Below are 19,801 nucleotides of genomic sequence, written 5' to 3' on the forward strand. Positions count from 1 at the left end.
AACAAAGCAAAGTTGTGTTTTTTTTTTTGGGGGGGGGGGAGGGACCTGCATTCTCGAACACTCTGTGTTTTGAGCTAGTATCGGCAGTTTTGACTTCCTGATGGCAACTTTTCACCTGAGTCTAAGAGATATCCTAAATGTTGCAATAAGCCTAATTGTACTAATATTAACCAAAAAGGCTTATTTGTATCTTTTCCCCCTCATTGCACCTGAAGCCCTCACGATGCACCAGGCCCGACCGGAAATGCTTGTCACGCATCAGCTCATGGACCGCTTGGGGGACGCGGAGCCCACCAGGATGCCTGTTCTCCAGGTGGCGCAACTGGACGTCCAGAGAGGTCGTTGAACCTGCTTCAGGTTGCACAGCTCCAAACGCAGGAGGCAGCCCGTGAACTCGTGAACGGAACCTCAGCGTCCAGAAAGGAATGCCGACCAGTCTCAAGGCTACGTCCCTCAGAAAGCTCCACGAGTCCCCCGTCCTTTCCTGTAAATTGGGGACCCACGTACCCGGCATGTAAGTCACGGGCTCACAAATGTCTTCGGGCGGCTCGGACAAGTTCTGCAAACACAGTGGCTATGACCACAGGCTTGGAGTCTCTCTGTCTCTCAGTCCTGGAGACAAGAAGCCCGGGGTGCGGGCAGAGCAGGGATGCACTCCGGCAGAAGATGGTAGGGGACGGTCTCCTCCAGTCCCCTGCCCAGCTTCCGGCCGGTCCTCGGCTGGTGGCAGCTCCACTGTGAGCTCTGCAGCATATTCTCCCCGCGTGTGTGTCTCCGTCCACGTCTCCCTTCTGGAGCAGACACACTAGCCCCACGGGGCGAGGGCCCACCGTCCTCCGGGATGGCCTGAGCTGGTGACTTCTGCAGAATCTCCTTCCAAATAAGGTCGCATTCTGAGCCGCTGCAGGCTACCACTCCAACATGTTAACTCAGACGTGCGTACGTGTGTGTGTGTGTGTGTGTGTGTGTGCGAGATTTTGTCTTCCCACTTAACAAGCCACACAGCAAGGGCTGGGACCACGCCTCCCCCCCCCTCTGTCCCTGGAAAGCCGTGTATGGGGCCACGGATACTCAGCTGGGGAGGAGGGAGCAGAAGTGCTTTCTAAGTGCTTGCAGGAAAATGGAAATAAAAGCACAGATCCCGTAGTGGTCACCATCCTCTTGCCCTGCCTGAAATTTGATTCCGGGCTTTGCTCCGTTCCACCCTGGCCCCCGAGGCACACTCGAGTGCCCAGGAGGAGCAGCGGCGAGCTGCTTGTTATAATAGGGTCCAGACTATCTGTTCCCCCCTTCACAGGCATGCAGAGTGGACCTTATGGTCATTTGTCTCCTCTTTCTAGCAGGGAAGCGTGTCTTCCTGGTGGCCTGGGGGGATCTTTAAGGGCATATGCTCCCCGCTTGGAACTAATCTGACAGTCTGGGTCAGTCATACCTCAGTCATCCATCCATCCATCCATCCATCCATCCATCAATCAAATGCTTCTGCTATAGCAGCCCTACCCTTCCCCCTGCAAAAGGCAGGCCTCCAAGGGCTGATGATGCCAACATGCTTATTCTAACTGGGTTGAACATTAACCCATTTCTGCTTCTCACTTGGGTGGTTTTCTTTTCATTCTTTAAAGTTTTCATTTGTTTATTGGAGACCGAGAGAGCACAAGCAAGGGGAGAAGCAGGCTGTGGGAGACAAAGCAGCAGGCTTCCCACTGAGCAGGGACTGGATTCCAGGACCCTGGGAACATGACCCGAGCCAAAGGCAGACGCTTCACCCACATGCCCTACACCTGGGAGATTTTCATCCCCCAATCCCGTAACTACATTCACGTGTCACATCCGTCCTATTCCAAATGGCGCTGACGACTGCGCGTCTTCCTCGGGAAGGCCACAGGGGCCCATCCCCTCCCCAAACACCTGCCGTGACCCTCGGAACAGAGCAGACGCCGCAGCGGACGCAAACACACCCCCTAACGGACACCCAACCCCGCTCAGGATCGCCCTGATGCGATGCCTGCTAAGCTGCGTAGACAGCTTTGTGAGTCGGGACCTGCCCTGTGCTGTCCTGTCCCCTCTTTGCGGGCGGGGGTTACCGAGAGCAACAACACAGCAAGCCAACCGGGGTATTTTTTTTTTTTCTTTTACGTTTATTTAGAGTGACGAAAATTTATGTATGACAGGTACAGAAAAAAAAAAAACTGATGGATGTACGTCCTTATAAATGCTTCCATGGCGTGTCAGTCTGATTGCAAAGGTGCAAACGTGTGTGTCTGTGCACGCCCACACGCATTCACACACGCCTTCCACCCCCGTCACGAGAAACCCAGCACCGAAACTCACATCCAGGAAACCTCGTGCGCGCAAGGACATTCCCGTCCCAGGAGGAATGCCGGGCGGCCGCCTTGAAACGGCTCCAATCACCCACAAATCCCGGACGCAGGACCCCACAATCGAGATTCTTGGCTGCAAATCCCTTTGGGTTTCTGGAACGCTCTCTTTAGGGCTTTCTGCGTTCGGCACCCCTAGGTTCATAAGCCTGCATATTTAGGACTTTTCTGGGCCCTCTCCACGAGTTGCAGAGGGCATTAATTGTTTTTATTCTGATATTTAGGGCAAAGCCCAAAAGTGCTCTAAGCATGTACCTAAGTCGAAGGAACCTATACCCATAAGCCCCAACTGTCCTTTTTCCTTTCCCCCCAAATGTTAGTAAAATAGAAACAAACAGAGAGTCTGCATTTCAGATGCTTAGACGTTTAAGGTTTCCTATTATGGGTCTTTAAAAAAAAAAAAAGCATACACTAAGAAAAAGGATGGCGTCGCACAAAGGACAGAAACCTACAGGGCATCGGATGGAAACTGATATGAGAGGACAGTCAAGAGACACACATTGCGATCGCTGTCCCCCGTTTTCCCAGAAATCCCAAAACCTTAAGATTTCACAGGAAAAGGAAAAGCATCCTGAGGCCGCTTCCCCCACCCCTGCCCCCGCCTCCCGCCCCCGAGATGGCTTGCACTCCAGCAACTGTGCATGCACAATCCCGAAAGCCAGCCTCGGCGCGTGCAGGTCACGGGCAGGGCAGGGAGGGCTGGTCAAAGCCGTCCCCAGGGGTAACAATCCCGCATCCCACAAGAGCCAAACCGGCGGGCACTGGAGGGCACTGGCCCTTGGATGGAGACTCAGCCTGGGCCAAGCTTCCCCCCAGAGCTTCCTGGAAACCATCCGCCACCCCCAGTGGTGTTCCCGATACCCCCGGAGAAGACAGCACCCGTGTCCTGGGACCCCGCACTGTGCTTCAGGGAGACACGCAGGCCGAGGTAGCGCAGGGAACCCAAGCCAGAGTCGGCATCTGTCCACGTGCGCGATCGAACCATCAGAGGAAGGAAGAATCGTTGTTCGACCCGGGGAGGAACCCAGTCAAGCTCAGGAATGCACCGCGTCCCGCAGACTGGGGATGCTTTCGGGGCCAAACTGAAGCCACGTCAGGGCGGCGGGTGAGGTCAATGACGAAAGGAAGCGTCCCAGGAATGGCCCACGGCATTCCCGTCTACACTGAGCGTCTCCCCAAGCGACCGCTGGATCTCCAAACCCTCACACGTGTGCTGGTTCTGGAAGGGAAGACGGGGAACAGCATGTCATACCGAGGGTGAACTGACTCACTATGTCTTCTGGGGTCACAGCTAATTTTTGCACAAACCCCCCCTTTATGGATGTGGCTCCATTAACCTTCAGAACCTCGGAAGCCGGAGCCTTTATGACTTGCAGTCGAGCAAATAAATCCAAAGCGTCACGCTCAAACAGTCCACCTGTCGCCCTGTATGTGGCCCCAGAAGTGTGTCCCCAGAAGGTGTGGCAGCTTCAAAGGGGGGGGGCTGTTGCACATGTCCAGTTGCACAGGTTGTGCACTGCAACGCATCCCCCTCCAACTTAGCCAAGACAGAATGTCACAAGTCCTTCTGCCGAGCGGGGACCTCCCGGACCCAACCTTACAGCTGGGCAAAGCCGGTGTGAGGGGGTAGAGCCAAGCTCTCTGTAACGCTGAGACCCTCCCCCACAGCCACGTCTCGGACGAAAGCCGAGATGGAACCACCGTGGTCATACGTGCTAGACGGTTTGCAGGCCTGGCAGCCGGCACGACCAGGTAGCCCCAGCCTGAGTCCTGCCCATCGTCAGAGGGTCCCCTCGTCCCGTGACAGGAGGTGTCCCTGCCTGGGGTCTAAGGACCCTAGTTTTACAGATGGGCAGACAAACGTGCTGTCCATGGCACCCAGGGACGTCAGCCCTGAAGAAGAGGGAGTGGAGGGGGCGTCCGAGGGCTCAGCTGGTGAACCCTCAGGCCATCATCTCAAGGTCCGGGGACTGAGTCCCACATGGCACGGGGCTCCTTGCTCGGCGAAGAAACTGCTTCTCCCTCGCCCCCTGCACGTCCCCTGGCTCCTGCTGGCTCTCTCTTCTCTCTCAAATAAATATATAAACTCTTAAAAAAATAAATAAATAAAAGAGTCACTGAAGAACAGTTAGGATGTTTCTCTAGTCTCCAAAGAAGCAAAGAGAGCGTCCAGCCGGGGAAAAAACAAAACAAAATAAAACAACAAGAAAAAACAAACAAAAAAGGGCACCGCCTCAGATACACAGGGAGACCATGATCCGTACTGAAAAACAACACAAAACAAACAAACAAACCAAACAAACAAACAAAAACAAAAACAAAACAACAACAAAAAAGACAAAAACCTTCTAGCTGCAAAAAAAAAAAAAAAAAACCCAATTCAGGTCTACACTGATGGGTTCCAAAATGCCCACGTATCCGTGTGGCAGGAGGAACCCAAAGTCACGCCATGTGTCTGTGATGATCCACGAATGCCCAGACATCTGAGGGGTTTTTCAGAGGCTCAGTTTCCCCCCAGGCTTTTTGGGGGTGGGGAGTAGGGTGGGGTGTAGCGGGGTGGGTGTGGTGTAGACCCGAGCTCCCCAGTGTCTGGATTTGGTCAGTACTGCCCGTCCACCAGCAGAGGGAGGCCCCGGGCAGGTTTTGGGATTTTTGCAAGCCTCCCTCAAACACCCTTCCGCAGGCTTCCGTAGGGACACAAAGGAGACGGGGTGAGTGTACCCCACACACCCCAGATGGAGTCCTTCCAGGCTGCCTGCTGTGGGGACCACATGTCAACACTCCCTCAGCTCGCGTCTGTCCCCTACAGCCCCCTCTCTGTCCCTACAAACAGGTCCTGAGCCCAACACCTGCCACCTTCGCCCCCTAAGGAGGTGCGATTCTCCAAACCTAGGATCCTGGATTCCCCACCCCTAAAAAAAAAAATCCAGAACTAGGAAGCCACAGTGGGCCCCCCCCCCATCTCCCAGGAGGGAAAATTCGCAGGAATTCAACAGAAAGCCTTCCTAAGTCTATCCGTCCTTACTTTAGTTTTTGGAGAGAAAGACAAACACCGCAGGTTCCTTAGGATCGACAGAAGCGGTGTCAGCCCACCTGAGGGCAACCCCAATAGCATGTCAGTCTACGCGACTGACTGGCAGAAACACCCACTCTTGCCGAACCCAAAGCTGCTTACGAATAATAATAATAATAATAAAAGGAAAAGCATTCCCCCCTTGAAGACCCAACTTCACACCCCATCCTTAGGCGACGTTCCTCTTTGGGGCGAGCCCAGAAAGAACCCCGCCCAGCGAGAGGCTCCAGGAGGTGTCTGCGCAGAGCCCCAAACTTGCCGTTTGTCCGCAAACAGTTCCTCACGCGGTTGCGCTGGCAGTAACCGGCCGCGGCACCCACCAGCGTGACCACCAGCACGGACACGACGGGAGACACGATTTTCGCGACCGTGTTGCCTGCGGGATGGAGACACCAAAGAGGGACTCAGGAAACGCATGGCCGGCGAGGGGGGGCGAGTGTTGCAAATTATCCCATCATCTCAGCTTGGGGTCTTCCCAACCTTAAATGCACGGAGTGCGGGGGTAGGGGAGAGGGGGATGTACGTATAAAAATAAAGACAAAGAGGGGCGCCTGGGGGGCTCAGGGGGTTAAAGCCTCTGCCTTTGGCTCCGGTCGTGGCCCCAGGGTCTTGGGATCGAGTCCCGCATGGGGCTCTCTGCTCAGTGGGGAGCCTGCTTCTCCCCTGTCTCTCTGTGTCCTTGGGATCTCTGTCTGTCAAATAGAAAAATAAAATCTTAAAAAAACAAAAATAAAAATAAAGACCAAGAAAGAACAAGAAGTCCCGAGGAAAGGAATCTGCTTTCACCCCATTGGGAGATCATGGACGGCGTCTTTTCCCCCTTCCGGACGTTCAAGTCAGAGCATTGAAAATAAGGGTCATACGATTGCTTTTTTGGTGGATTTGTTGAATGGGTGCAGTTGTACCTTTTTTTTTGAAGTACAATGCTTTATACTTTTGCAAAAAAAAAAAAAAATACAAAATAAATATTCAACACACACGTGGCCTGATAGAGGGGCCTTCCAAGCTCTCCACAGAGGCACGCACCAAACCTGACACCTCGGAGACAGGCTTACAGCCTGCAGATGGGTCTTTCTGCCCCGGGACCTGGCCCGACAAAAGCCCACGCTTCTGAGAAAGAGGAAATCACTGCTTCCCTTGGCGAGAGTGACCTGTGTTGTGTGTCAGAGTGGGTCAAGCAGCTGGTGTGCTGTTGGGCTGCATACGGGACGCCATCGGACCTTGGCTTGGACACTGCCACCTGCAGGAAGGACAGCTTGCCCCCTCCCCACCCCAGGCTGGCATTGGTCGGTCTGTCTGGACACACAACCCCAAACATCCCATTAAACTGCCTGTGCGCCGCCTTGATTTCTGTCTTGGGCTTTGCCCCTCCAGAGCCCCAGCTTGGGTGCGAGAGAACAGAAGGGAGGGATGTCCTCCCAATACCAACGCAGCCAGGCAGCAAGGAGCTACCCCGAGGCCGTGCACGCGCACCGGGGCGCGGGGGCTGGAAAGCGCGTCCATGCGTCCTTCTCCCCGAGGATCTGTGACGCACAGAATCCCGGCGTGGGGCCGGGGGGTCGCATTCAGCCTCAACGGGAACCCTGGATGGCTAAGAGGCTGCATTCTGGAAGCAAGGTGTGACCACCGTGGGCCTTCTGGCCTCCACCCGTGCCTTGTCTGACCTGCTCTGGGGTGGGCGGTGCATTTCTAGGGTGCTTCCTGAGGGCGGAATGTCCACACCAACGGCCCATTCCCCTTCTTGGCTTCCTGTTTGTGCGTTTTCTCAAAGTCCCGGGAGCCCTGGGTAGCACTTGGACAAGGTCCACGAATTCCATCCTGCACTCAGAGCCTTGAGGCATCCTCTGGCCGGAAACCCTCCTTCCTCCTTCTCCAAGCCCCCAGGGAACTGAGCCGCCCAGAGAGGCAGACCGCGTTGCTCAGGACTTTCCCAACCGAAGAGCCACTGGTCCATGAAAACCCCCGTGGGCCCGCCCAGAGCATGTTTTTCTTAAACACGGGGCTGCACGGAGCCATTACCCTGTGGGTTCCCGTAGGTCGAGTATCCGTCTCCGCCTGTAAAGGGGAAGGCACACGGTCATGGGTTTGCCCAGCAGAGTTTCCACCGCCCGGCGCCGCGGCAAGGCTGGGCAGGCAGCTAGAAGCAGCGGGAAGCGCCGCGGATGAACGCGGATCTCCGAGTGCCTGCGGGGAGCTTACCTTCTCCCGGAGGAGGGGGCGGACACAGCCACGGGAGGGGTTGTCCGAGGGGCTACATACATGGTGAGCAGTGCCAGGGGGCAAGGGAGGGACAAGGCAATGCATTTTTCACTCCCGGGGGGCACGGGATAGTCTCACACGTTTGCGGGCGCACGTGCGCGCAGCCACAGTCATGCTCGTGCGCGCGTGAACGGGTACATCCACGCGCGCCCCTCCACCCACGCGCACGAGCACGCACTCACATTCATGTTTGTGCACACCTGAACAGGCGCGTACACGCACACCTCCACCCACGCGCGCCCCTCCACCCACGCGCGCCCCTCCACCCACGCGCGCCCCTCCACCCACGCGCACCAGCATGCACTCACATTCATGCTTGTGCACACATGGAATCATAACGTGTATGCACACCATCACTCATGCACACGGCACTACCCGTGCGGATACCTCCACCCCCCGGGGCGCGCATACCTCCACGCAGGCAGACCACATGCGAACACACCTGCAGGCACACACAAGCCCCACATACACACACATATGCGCACATCCACCTGCACACGCACACAGACACACAAACATGTACATGCACATCCCTATGCACAGACGCACACAGACACACACATGTGCACATGAGGAACACATGCCCGTGTGCATTAGCAAGTAGACACGTGTGCGCAGCCACATGCACGGGAAGGTATACACACGCACGGACAGACGTATGCACACAGTCGCCCATGAATGTCTGCCCGGCACGCACCTATTTGCACGCACACAGACGCATTGGCACACATGTTTGTGCAGAGGGGAGCACGAATGCACGCGTGCACACACACACATATTTCAGTTGCAAGCAGGGGTTACTTACTTCCCAGCAAGAAAGTAAGGTTTCACAGCATGCAAAGGTGTGGACGCGAACCAGACCCAGCGGGTCCGTTCATTTCCACGCTGGAGACAATAGCAGAAGCTTCCCGCCCGCGCCCAGACGGGGTGTTAGTTCTCCCCAAGGACAGTTTCTCCGCACACAGCTCGTAAGAAATAATTCCTTTACCATAATTATTTCCGTAAGATTTGGGTCTAGAGCGCCCTCCTCCTGCAGGACAGAAAGAGCACGTGAAACAGAAGAGAACCCTCCAGAACATTGGGCGACACCACTCAGAAAACCAGCACAAGCGGAACTTCCAGGCCAGCCTCCCCGTGCAGAGGGAAGGAGCGCAGTCACCAAAGGGTGGCCACTGACACACAGGGAGCAGGAGCTGAGGTCAGCCTGCAAGACCTGCAGGACGCCATGGCTTCCCCGGATGCCCTCTGGAGCCTGGGGCAAAGGGCACACATCCTGCTCGTGCCCCAAGACCAGGGGCTGGCCTGAGCTCCCGTGCAAACACGCTTTCCAGGAGGCCAGCCCAGGGCGTGTCGTGGGGAGAGACCATAGTCATCCCGGCCAGTGAAACAGAAAGATGTCTGGCACCTTCTTCTCACGTCTGGAGACCCGTATCTCAACCAAGCTATCAGAGGACAAACGAAATGCTTGATGCCAATTTTGTTAACTTGCAAAGGGGAGCGTTTTTGCAGGTGCCGTTTCAACACTGACGGGTCATTCGAGGGATTGCCTCTTCCCAATGAATGATGGGGGTAACAGGTTGAGCCGTGTCCCCCTCCCCAAAATTCATATGTTGAACGCCTACCTCCCCGGGACCTCAGGGAGGGACTGTGCTTGGAGGTGGGGTCTTTAAGAGTAACAAGGTTCAAAATTAAGGTAAAATGAGGTCACTAGGGCGCGGTCACGAATCTGTTAGGCTTGGTGTCTTTGTGCAAGAGGAACGGGTATGCCCAGTGCATTCCGCCACCTGCAGGGAGATGCTGGGTGACGTGGTCACCTGCTACATGAACCCAGTCCTCGGTACTAATGTGAGCGCTGACTCAGCCTGGTGCATTTCAGTGCCACAGAACAGGGGTCCAGGCACAGACAGGGCTGCATGGTTTTTCTGCACTCGGGGAGAGATAGTTCCCCAAGACATAGTGACGTGGGGTGAGAGTTCTGACTCATTTCCTGGCGGGAAAATGTAGGTATCCTTAGGGCTCCCAGGAGCACTGCTAGACAAGTCCCGGGTTTCCTGCTTATGAATCCAGCAAAGAACAAAACAGCCGGCTCCAGAAAGGACCCTCCAGGAGGGAGAACCTCCAGAGACGCGTGCATGGGGTAAACACATTCCCGGATCAGGATACCTCCCTGCCCTGGAGGGATGTGGGGCATCCTCTGACCCTACAATGTTCCCCGTGCCTGCTTATCCAAATACTGGATAAGCTTTAGTCCCAGCATTTGCACGGAAAGAGGATGATGGGGACATCACGTTGGCACACTGAGTTTAAAACAGACACCTCTTGACCCCATGCAACTAGGACCCTTCACACATCCCCTGTCCCGTACAAGCGTGTGCACATTGTAGGGACAATGTTATGGGGATGGGGCCATCCATAGGGTGACAGGGATCTGCCCCTTAAAGCAGACTGTTTGAACAACGTGCTTCACCTTTACTCTGGAACATAGGATGTCACATAAATACGTGTCCTTTTCAGAAATTAGAGAGGTTCATGGGACCACATCTCCAAATGCCAATGTCCCATACAGATATTAGTATCAATGGAAAAGATAAAATCACTCCATTCATGTACGATTCTCAAAACCCTTAACCGATGCCAAACAGAAAAAAAATCTCATGCTTTGAAATTAATCCATAAATTGATTGTTGGGCCAAGGGGAGTGTTAGAGCATGGATGTGTAGTTTTAGGATGAATGAGCTCTGGGACATCACGGAGAGCCTGGGGACCTCGGTTATGGGTTAACAATCCCATATCCTGTATTTAAAAGTTGCTAAGGGAGTCAATCTTTAAGGTTCTCCTTTTTCAGTAAAAAAATAAAATATGCAGGGCACCTGGCTGGCTCAGCCGGTGAAGCCTGTGCCTTCACCTCGGGTCATGATCTCAGGGTCCCGGGATCGAGTCCCGCATCGGGCTCCTTGCTCAACGGGGAGCCTGCTTCCTCCTCTCTGCTGCTTCCCCTGCTTGTGCTCTCTTGTTTTCTCTCACATAAATAAATATGTTAAAAATTAAACAAAAATAAAATTTGTAACTGTGCGTGCCCACGGTCCCACAAAAAATAAAATTTGTAACCATGCGTAGCGATAGACACAAAACATAAAATTTGTAACTATGTGTGCAGACAGAGGTTCCCCAGACTCAGAGCCGCGGCATAGAATTTATGTCGAATCACTACGGGGTACTCCTAGACTGGATACAATGTTACGTGTCTGTTGTATCTCAATTAAAAAAGAAATCAATCCATGGCTTTTCATTTTCCCAGATGACGTTTGGTTCTCAGTCGTCCCTGATGGGAGCAGGGAGCGTCCGAGGGCTTCGAAATTTGCCGATATGATGGCAAAGAGCTCCATGCAGTCAAGAACCCAAGAATTGCTCCTGCGGACTTTCCCTTTTTGGCAGAGTCGGCCCCCGTGAAGAGTTTCCCGTTGCGGGTAAGTCAGCCGCCTACAAAAAGTCCCTGATGTGTTGAATGTTGTCCCCCCCCGCGAATGCCGCTGCCTGTCGCTCTGTTTCCCACTACCCGGACGCCGGGGTCCCTGGACAGCAGGACACGGCCAAGTCAGAGGGTCAGCTCGGAGAGGTGGATGCCAGCAGACAGAACCCCAATGCCTGAGACCCCAGGAAGAGGCTGAGATGGGCATGGAAGGCAGAGCCCTGCAGAGGTGACCCCCGCCCCACCATGCACCAGGGGCTGGGGGCCGGACGTACCGTGCGTGTTCCCGGACCCGTCGTTGCTGGGGTAGTAGCTCCCACCGCCTCCTGCAGGAGAGAAGGTTCGCATCAGGGACGCTCTGCTGGGAACCACGGGGTTCCTGGTGATGGCCCCAAAGCCATGCCCACGACTCAGCCCAAAGAGAGCCCCACAGAGTGGCAAAGAGTGGGGGCCACCGAGGCTGCCTCCCTCAAGTCACAGCTTTCTGGAAGGACAATGCATGCCAAGACCGACCCGTATGGCAAGCTCGGTGCCTTCAGAGAGCCCACGTGAACCATGAGAGCCTTAGCATGTCCAGACCACATGGGTGCCCCTTGGCCAAGTATCGGGGCCAAGTCCTCACCTCTTCTGAAACACGGCACGCGTGACGGAACAGAGGAGAAACCCCGTGTACCTGACACAGAGCCTCACGCAGTCCAGCCTGGAGCCCGGGCCTGCAGAGGGCTCCGTCCTGACTGTCTGCGCTTTGGTTTATGTATAAAAAATTCTCTGCAGGCGTCCCCAGTCCCGTGATAGAGAGAACATCCGTCCCACTAAACCTTTACATACACCTGTGCACGTGTGCGTCAGCATAAAGCTGGAAACGTGACTCTCTACACACATAAATGTGTATTTAGGTACGTAAAAGTACAGCGATAATCATAGAAACACTCATAAAAATATACACATGTGCGTGTCCAAGTATATGAATATGCATGAAGATGTATATACCCGTATACATATGCAGAAGGAGAACAGGGGTACCTGGCTGTCTAAGTGGGTTAAAGCCTCTGCCTTTGGCTCAGGTCATGATCTCAGGGTCCTGGGATCGAGCTCTGCCTCGGGCTCTCTCTCAACAGGGAGCCTGCTTCCCCCTCCCTCTCTGCCTCTCTGCCTACTTGTGATCTCTGTCTGTCAAATAAATAAATAGAATCTTTTAAAAAAAGATATAGAGAGATATGCATATATAACGGACCATGGGTAATGTCTATAAAGCAATCTGTACATGAATATGTACATGCAGAGATAAGGGATATATTCCTACGACAAGACAGAGAGAGACAAGTGTATACAAAGATGTTTCTATGCATGTGACTAAGGGATACGTGCATAAGCCACGATGTGCAGAGACGTGTACAGACAGGCGATTTGGAAATGTCTACAAAGGGATCTGTACATGAATCTAAAGACATAAATACGCATTCGCATATACAATGCATATATGCATCCGGATATATACAGACGTATGTATATAAACGTCTTTATATAATTGTATATAGAGGCATATGTATATAAGATATACAGAAACATTGTATGCAGAGATGTTTCTGTACGTGTATATAATGGATACCTGGGTAAGGAAATCTAGAGAGAGACCTGTATATAGACAGGTGCATGTGCAAATGTCGATAAGGGTATCATACATGAATATGGAGAGACGTAGATATGTGCACACACATATAAGGGATATATAGCTAAGTGAAGCTATACAGAGACATACGCATGCAAAGATGTTTCTATAAATGTATATAAAAGATACAACATAAGTAAATTTGCACAGACACATGCATACAGACAGATGCACTTGTAAACGTCTGCAAAGAGATCGTGCGTGAACGTGGAGATCCTTGCAGAGCTCCGGGTCTGTAAACCCCTACGCCTTGCAGGATACCCATATGGACAGACGTGTCGGCAGAAAGGCACGTGCACAGCTGTGTGCAGGCTATAAAGGAATGCACCCGTGGGTACACACAGACGGACACACGCACACAGGTGTACAGAGACGCGACCCCCACTTGGAAATACAATCGGTCCCGCGGCTAGTGTCGCCCACGGCACCAACCTCCAGAGGGGACAGGTACACGGAGCACGCCATCCAATAAGGCCCGGGATGCGGACGCCCCGTGCGCCCTGTCTCCCGCTCGGGGCCAGCTCTGCCCCCAGGCCTTTGTGCCGTGCCCCAGTCTCGTGAGAGAAGTCCCCGGCATACCTGCGGGCGGCTTGGGTCTGGGCGGGTAGCGGCCGTCATCCCGGTCGGTGTTGCCGAAGTAACCTGTGGAGTGGAACACAGACCAACCCTCAGACCCCGTGCAGACCGCGCGCACAGTCAACCCCAGCCCGCCGGCAGCTTATGGAGAACGGGGCCGACCCCTTCCATGAAGCCAGGACACTGGGACCAGAGCGCAGGTGTCCCCAGGGCCGTCCAGGTGGGATGACACCCTTCCTGTGGGAAGAGCGTACGGGTGGTCCAGCAGCCTGGGGAGGGTAAGTGCATGGATGGGCCCCTTATGATCTGAGAGCCGAAGGGAGGTACAGAATGCAGAGGAAGACCGTGACCCCAGGGCCTTTGCACATGCCCTCTGCACTGAATTTAGGCTTCCGTTCCAGTCTCAGCCCCTGTGCTAAAACCACCTTGACTCTGGCTGGGACCCTGGAGCTTCCACACGGTCCCATCCATTCGTTCCTGCCCCTCCACCGTGCCGCTGGGTGACTGCTGCAGAACCAGCCTCCGCACACGGCACGTGCTCACGTAAACACTTTGGAAGTCCTCCTTGCAAGCGGAAGCTACTGGAAAAACTTGGAATTTCCAAACACACCTGAGCTGACGCACATGAAGGTGTTTCTGAAAAGCCCCTGAAGATGGGTGCTGGTTGCTGGGGGAACCAAGTGCCCCCGTGATGAGCGGGTCACACGTGGCCATCAAGCCACGTGTGACCGACCCCTGGGGTTTGAAAGATACCACAGGATGACTTAATCCCAGTGACCCATGATTTCATCAATCATCAATTGTGCTCACGTGATTGAAGCCTGCCTAACACCCAAAAGGACTGGGTTTGGTGGGAGTCAAGGTCATGCTGAAGGGGGGAATGCACCGTCACTCCATGGGGACACAAGCTCCTATCTGGACCCCTCCAGACCTCACCCCATGAACCTGTTAACCCAACAGCTTGTGCATATGTTTCATCAAATCCCATACGGTAACCCAACACCTGTCTAAACTGCTGTAGCAAATTAATGGAACCCAGAGAGAGAGGGTCCTGGTAACCTCCGATCTACAGCAAGATGTTCAGAAGCTCAACCTGCATTTGCCAAGCATTGTCTCAACTGGGGACAGTGTCCTTGGACTGAGTCCTTACCCTGTGGGATCTGGTGCTATTTTTGGGAAACAGGAGCACGGTGATGTGTGCTCCCCAGAATTTCCCTGCCCTTTTCTGAATAAAGTTGCTTATATCTGGAGCCAGCATTTTTAAGGAATTTTTTGGTCAAAATAGAAAGAAATTTAATGTGCACTGGGGTCTCCAAAGGTCCCTCTTGGGTTCAGTGATTCCCTTTGTTAACATTTTCCAGGCACCAAAAGTCCCGACCCTTTTCTGGGGATGTTGATGTATGAAGGCTGGTGAGGGGGCCTGACCTGTCTGCTGGGGCCAAGGCAGGAACGTCTGTGTTTGCAATCAGAAGAAACCTCAGGGCCTTGAGAAGTGGGGGCCAACCTATCTGCAGAGCCCAGCTGCAGGATGTGAGTTGCCCCAGGATGGCGGAGTGCCTTGTGCCACAAGCCACAGCCTGCCCACCTTCCAGCTGCCTCCTGTGCACCCCCAGGGACACAGGTCCCAGTGGAGACCCCAGCCCTCACATCTGAGCTGGCCGGTTGCTAATGCCATGAAAACGGGCACCGCTAAGTTCAGCGCTGGAAAATGTGCATGCAGTGGAAAATCCTACAGAAAGTGTCCGCCTGCTTGGAAAACCCTACGGGAGGCATCCACCTTCTTGGAAAACACCACAGAAGGCATCTACCTGCTTGGAAAACCCTACAGAAGGAGTTCGTCTGCGTGGAAAACTCCCCAGAAGGTATCCACCTGCTTGGAAAACCCAACAGAAAGCATGTACCTACTTGGAAAACTCTACAGAAGGCGTCCACCTGCTTGGAAAACCCCACAGAAGGAATCCACCTACTTGGAAAACCCAACAGAAGGCATCTACCTGCTTGGAAAACCCTACAGAAGGAGTCTGCCTGCTTGGCACACCCCACAGAAGGCATCTGCCTGCTTGGAAAGCCCTAAAGAAGGCATCCACCTTCTTGAAAAACTCTACAGGAGGCATCGACCTGCTTGGAAAACAGTACAGAAGGCATCTACCTGCTTGGAGAACCCTACAGAAGGAGTCTGCCTGCTTGGCAAGCCCCACAGAAGGCGTCCACCTGCTTGGAAACCCTCACAGAAGGCATACACCTGTTCACTGCACCCAAGTGGCTGAATCCTGCATGTTTTGTCCCCAAGAGCCAAGACATGACCCCAGAGATGCACGTAAAGGGGTTTGGGATGCCCTAAGCATCCTTTAGCAAAATCTGTCTGCATGAACCCCCCATCTCTCCAAACAACCTTCTCTCCCCAACAGAGTTCCAATGCCCCCTGCCCTCCCAAGGCGTGCATACCGGACTGAGCTACTTGGAGCCCAGATGACCTCCAAGGGGATCTACTCAGGGTTTGGGAGACCATCTCTAGTCACCCTGCATCTCTTTCTCCTTCCCTGTATGAATGAGACCATAGTTGGTCTCTGTCTTGTCTCTTAGAAACTCCCATAGAGAAGCCCAGCTGTCTATCCTGGGGTTGGATAAAATTGTCCAATTTCTGTCAACAAGAGTTGCTCCATCAGGGACACCTGCCCAGAGCTGTGGGGACCACCGGGAAAGGAGCTTCCAGAAACCTGTCCTGCCATCCAATAAGGGCCAGGCACCAAAGACATGGCGGCATCTTCCAGAGGCTGTCGTGAGGCTCTGGAGAGCTCATGATTTCCTATTCATTTTGCTTCCAGTGGGCATCTCCAGAAACATCCATGAGATGAGACCAGTGTCCACCATGACCCCTCATGAACATCATGGAGGAGACAGAATGCCACAGCCAGGGATTTGGGGAGGGTCCGGGGGACTGTGTAGACCATTCCAGCCAACAGAGTTGAGCATGTGCACTCCGATGGGGAGATTTGGGGGGCTGGGTCTTCTGTCCCCAACATGGGAGCAGACTGGTAGTAAAGCAGCTGCTGGGCATTCGAAAACCATTGTCACTTCACCATGGCAGACAGAATTTCAAGGGGGTCAGTATGGATGGTGTATCCATTCCCAACGTTTCTGAATCCAGGATTGATACACTTACCTCCGCCGCCGTCAGAACCGCCGGGCTGGGGGCGAGGATGTGGCCTCGGCCTGGGGTAGATATCTGTCGGGAAGGAGCACGGGGACGTGAGGAACGCTTCTGGAAGCCCTTGACGTAGCCCAGCCTCATGTGGTTCTACGCGGTTGGGTTTTAGGTTTTGGGTGCTATTGGATCGCCAGGGACTTTACCGACAATGTTTCCTTCTATTCTATCTACTTATTTATTTTTAGGAAATCTATGGGAACTGGGTCTACCAGGTTTTTGAGGCCAAGGAGACACAGAGGGTCAATGAGTTGTAATGCACGGTGCACACAGGGGGCATTTACGAGCAGGAGATCCTGCGGAGCCCCGCAAACGAGCGGGAAAGGAACGTGTCCTCTGCATCACTACAAACCATCATGAGAACATCCAAGACTGAGCACACGGTATTTTCCAGAGCTCAGAGCAAGGGGAAATACATGAGTGATGTCGGTTCGACCTTCCAGTCCCTCCCGCTTAGGAGAGCGACGCTGTTTCCTGCAGACTGAGCTACTCCTTATTCCCAAAGCAGCCCGATGACCCCCCCATCCCCATAAAGACAAGACAGGCGTCACAAAACCAGGCTGCAAGGGAGCCCGAGGGCTGAGAACACTTACTTCCACCGTCGTCCGGCATCCCGGGCTGCGGGTGGTACGGCGGTTTCGGCCTGGGGTAGAGACCTGCGGGGGAAATGACATTGCATTTTCAGCGCAGAGAAACAGCCTCCTGCCACCAGCGGCCTATACAGCAAGGACGTCGTGCAAGTCCCGATTTTCTGTCTTATTCACGTTTGCGGCTCACGGTGTCACAGATGGCCACGGACCCGCTGGACATGACTGAGTCGACAGACGTAAAATCTGAAAACTACAACTTAAAGGGAAAAACACACACACATGCACACGTACACACGCGCACGCACACACCCACACAGACACACACACACACACAGACACACAGACACAGACACACAGACACACACGCTGATCCTAGAAGCTAGCTTCCATGGCAAAGACGGAGCCAGAGCTCCAGGATGCCGACAGGGGCTGGCTTTAAGGAAAGGATCAGCGTGCAACCAAAAAAAAAAAAAAAAAGTCAAAAAAGGCAGAGAAATTCTCCTGGTGTATTTTTAAATTGATGTCAATGCTTTCTTATTAAATATAGTCTTGTCCTGGTTGTTGGTTATCTCTCTCTCTTTTACTTTAATTTTAACTATAGTATTTATTTATATATCCTATATCATGCATCAGATATATATCACATATACATCTCATATATATGACATATCAAATAGTATATAAAATACCATACAATATAATACATATGTGTTATTAAGTAACATATGTTAAATTTTATTATGTAATATATTTATTTTATATATAATTTAGTAATGTATATGCTACATATAATATATATTATGTTATTTGTATACTATGATATATAATTATACAGCATGTATCATTTATTTTATAGGTAGCATCTATGCTACATAATATATAATATATTTCCATTATATTATAATTATGTATATTATTATATTTGTTAGTAATCATATTATATTAATATTACATATAATTGCCTATTATAGCATATATAAATTTATACATATAACATAAACAGTATGTATAAATTACATAAATTATGAATATAAAATATATATACTATATTTATATAAATTGTATTATATAAATATTTATATTGTATATAGATTATATATCTTATATATAAATATATAAATTATATCTTATTTAATTTACATGTTTATTACAAATGCCATATTATATATGATCTCCAATGTATATAATTATACATTGTCCTTTGTTATATGGTATATAAATATGTTACTGATTTCATATAATTTAAGAATGTATATTGCATGTAAGCTACCTATATGCTCTATAATTATATATTCTATTATAACACATGTCCTATAAATCATACTTGTATTACTGAGGTCTAATCGACGTACAAGATTATACCAATTTCAGGGGAACAACATGACGACGAGGTATTTCTCTGCATTTCAGAATCTGGTTAACACCCATCACCGCAGACACCAGCTGCAGGATACTTTTTTCTAGTGGGGAGAACAACTGAGCAGCCTTCAGGCTTGCACTTCTGCATTTTTAACCACTCTGCTCACGTTGGCGAGACCTCTTCATGGTGATGCACGTGGACGCTGAACAGTGAGACGCTGGGCTCCGTGGTCCGCCTCCCACACCATGTCCCTGATGGACACGTAGGTGTTGTTTTGTAGCTCAACTAAGGATCATTTGCACCCTGAGCTCATAAGCCACATCCGTCTATTTTCCCAACACTTGTAAAGTGTTTCTTTGCACACTTGGACTTGTCGTCCATCTGGACCTTATTTTTATAAATATTGCAGGATGTTGAGAGTGAACTAGCTATTATCCAGGAGAACAGCCGGTCACCCGGGCCTGCTTGTGTGGTGTGCTCCCTTCCCTCTGTTCTCTGGCTCTGACCTCTCTCAGGTACTGAGACATAATTTGGTCTTTGAGCTGCCACCCTAACCCGGGTCAAACCTCAGCCTCCCACCCTCCCCGGGGTCTGTGTCTGGGTTTCTTGTCCAGACCCCTGGTCAAAAATGTGCCCATCCCTGCAGAAGTAACAGACGGCCCTTTTCCCTAAATCATCCCATGCTATGCAAGTGTCTACTTCTGAGCTAGACTGTGCAAACGTAATAAAAACTGGAGATTATATAACACCTGTTGGCTACTATGAAAAACCCAAGAAACGACAGCTGTTGGCGAGGATGTGGAGAAAGGGGAGCTCTCCTGCACTGTTGGTGGGAATGCAAGCTGGTACAGCCACTCTGGAAAACGGCACGGAGGTTCCTCCGAAATATTAAAAGTAGAAATACCCCGAGATCCAGTAATTCCAGTACTGAGTGTTTATCTACAGGAAACAATTACTGTCTTGAAAAGATATCTGCACCCCCATGTTCCCTGAAGCATTATTCACAATAGCCAACAGATGGAAGCACCCCCAATGTCCACTGATAGACGAGCGGATAAAGAGAATGTAATATATGTTTCAATGTAATGTATACAGAGAGATATATTGTATCTATATGTAGTATGTTTAAAACAGAATTTTTATATGTTGCAATGTAACATAGAGATTACATTGTATCTATATGTAACATGTATATTGCAATGTAATGTGTCTGTTACCACAT

General features: G+C 51.8%; 1 protein-coding gene across 2 annotated transcripts in view; it reads right to left on the reverse strand.

The window, feature by feature from the left end:
* Positions 1–2,117: 2,117 nt before the first annotated feature.
* Positions 2,118–19,801, reverse strand: part of XG (Xg glycoprotein (Xg blood group)) — a 32,938-nt gene continuing 15,254 nt past the window's right edge. The window contains exons 5-12 of one of the 2 annotated variants that reach the window (XM_044235031.1): positions 17,223–17,285; positions 16,588–16,650; positions 13,428–13,490; positions 11,455–11,505; positions 8,699–8,740; positions 7,471–7,506; positions 5,711–5,827; positions 2,118–3,597 (exon numbers count right to left, since the gene is read on the reverse strand). In XM_044235031.1, the coding sequence (XP_044090966.1) occupies positions 3,581–3,597; positions 5,711–5,827; positions 7,471–7,506; positions 8,699–8,740; positions 11,455–11,505; positions 13,428–13,490; positions 16,588–16,650; positions 17,223–17,285 (452 nt within the window). In that variant the 3' untranslated portion in view covers positions 2,118–3,580. The remainder of the gene's footprint in view (positions 3,598–5,710; positions 5,828–7,470; positions 7,507–8,698; positions 8,741–11,454; positions 11,506–13,427; positions 13,491–16,587; positions 16,651–17,222; positions 17,286–19,801) is intronic. The other variant, XM_044235032.1, reaches the window with a different exon arrangement.

This window comes from Neovison vison, chromosome X, assembly GCF_020171115.1.
Source record: "Neovison vison isolate M4711 chromosome X, ASM_NN_V1, whole genome shotgun sequence".
NCBI classification, from domain to species: Eukaryota; Metazoa; Chordata; class Mammalia; order Carnivora; family Mustelidae; genus Neogale; species Neogale vison.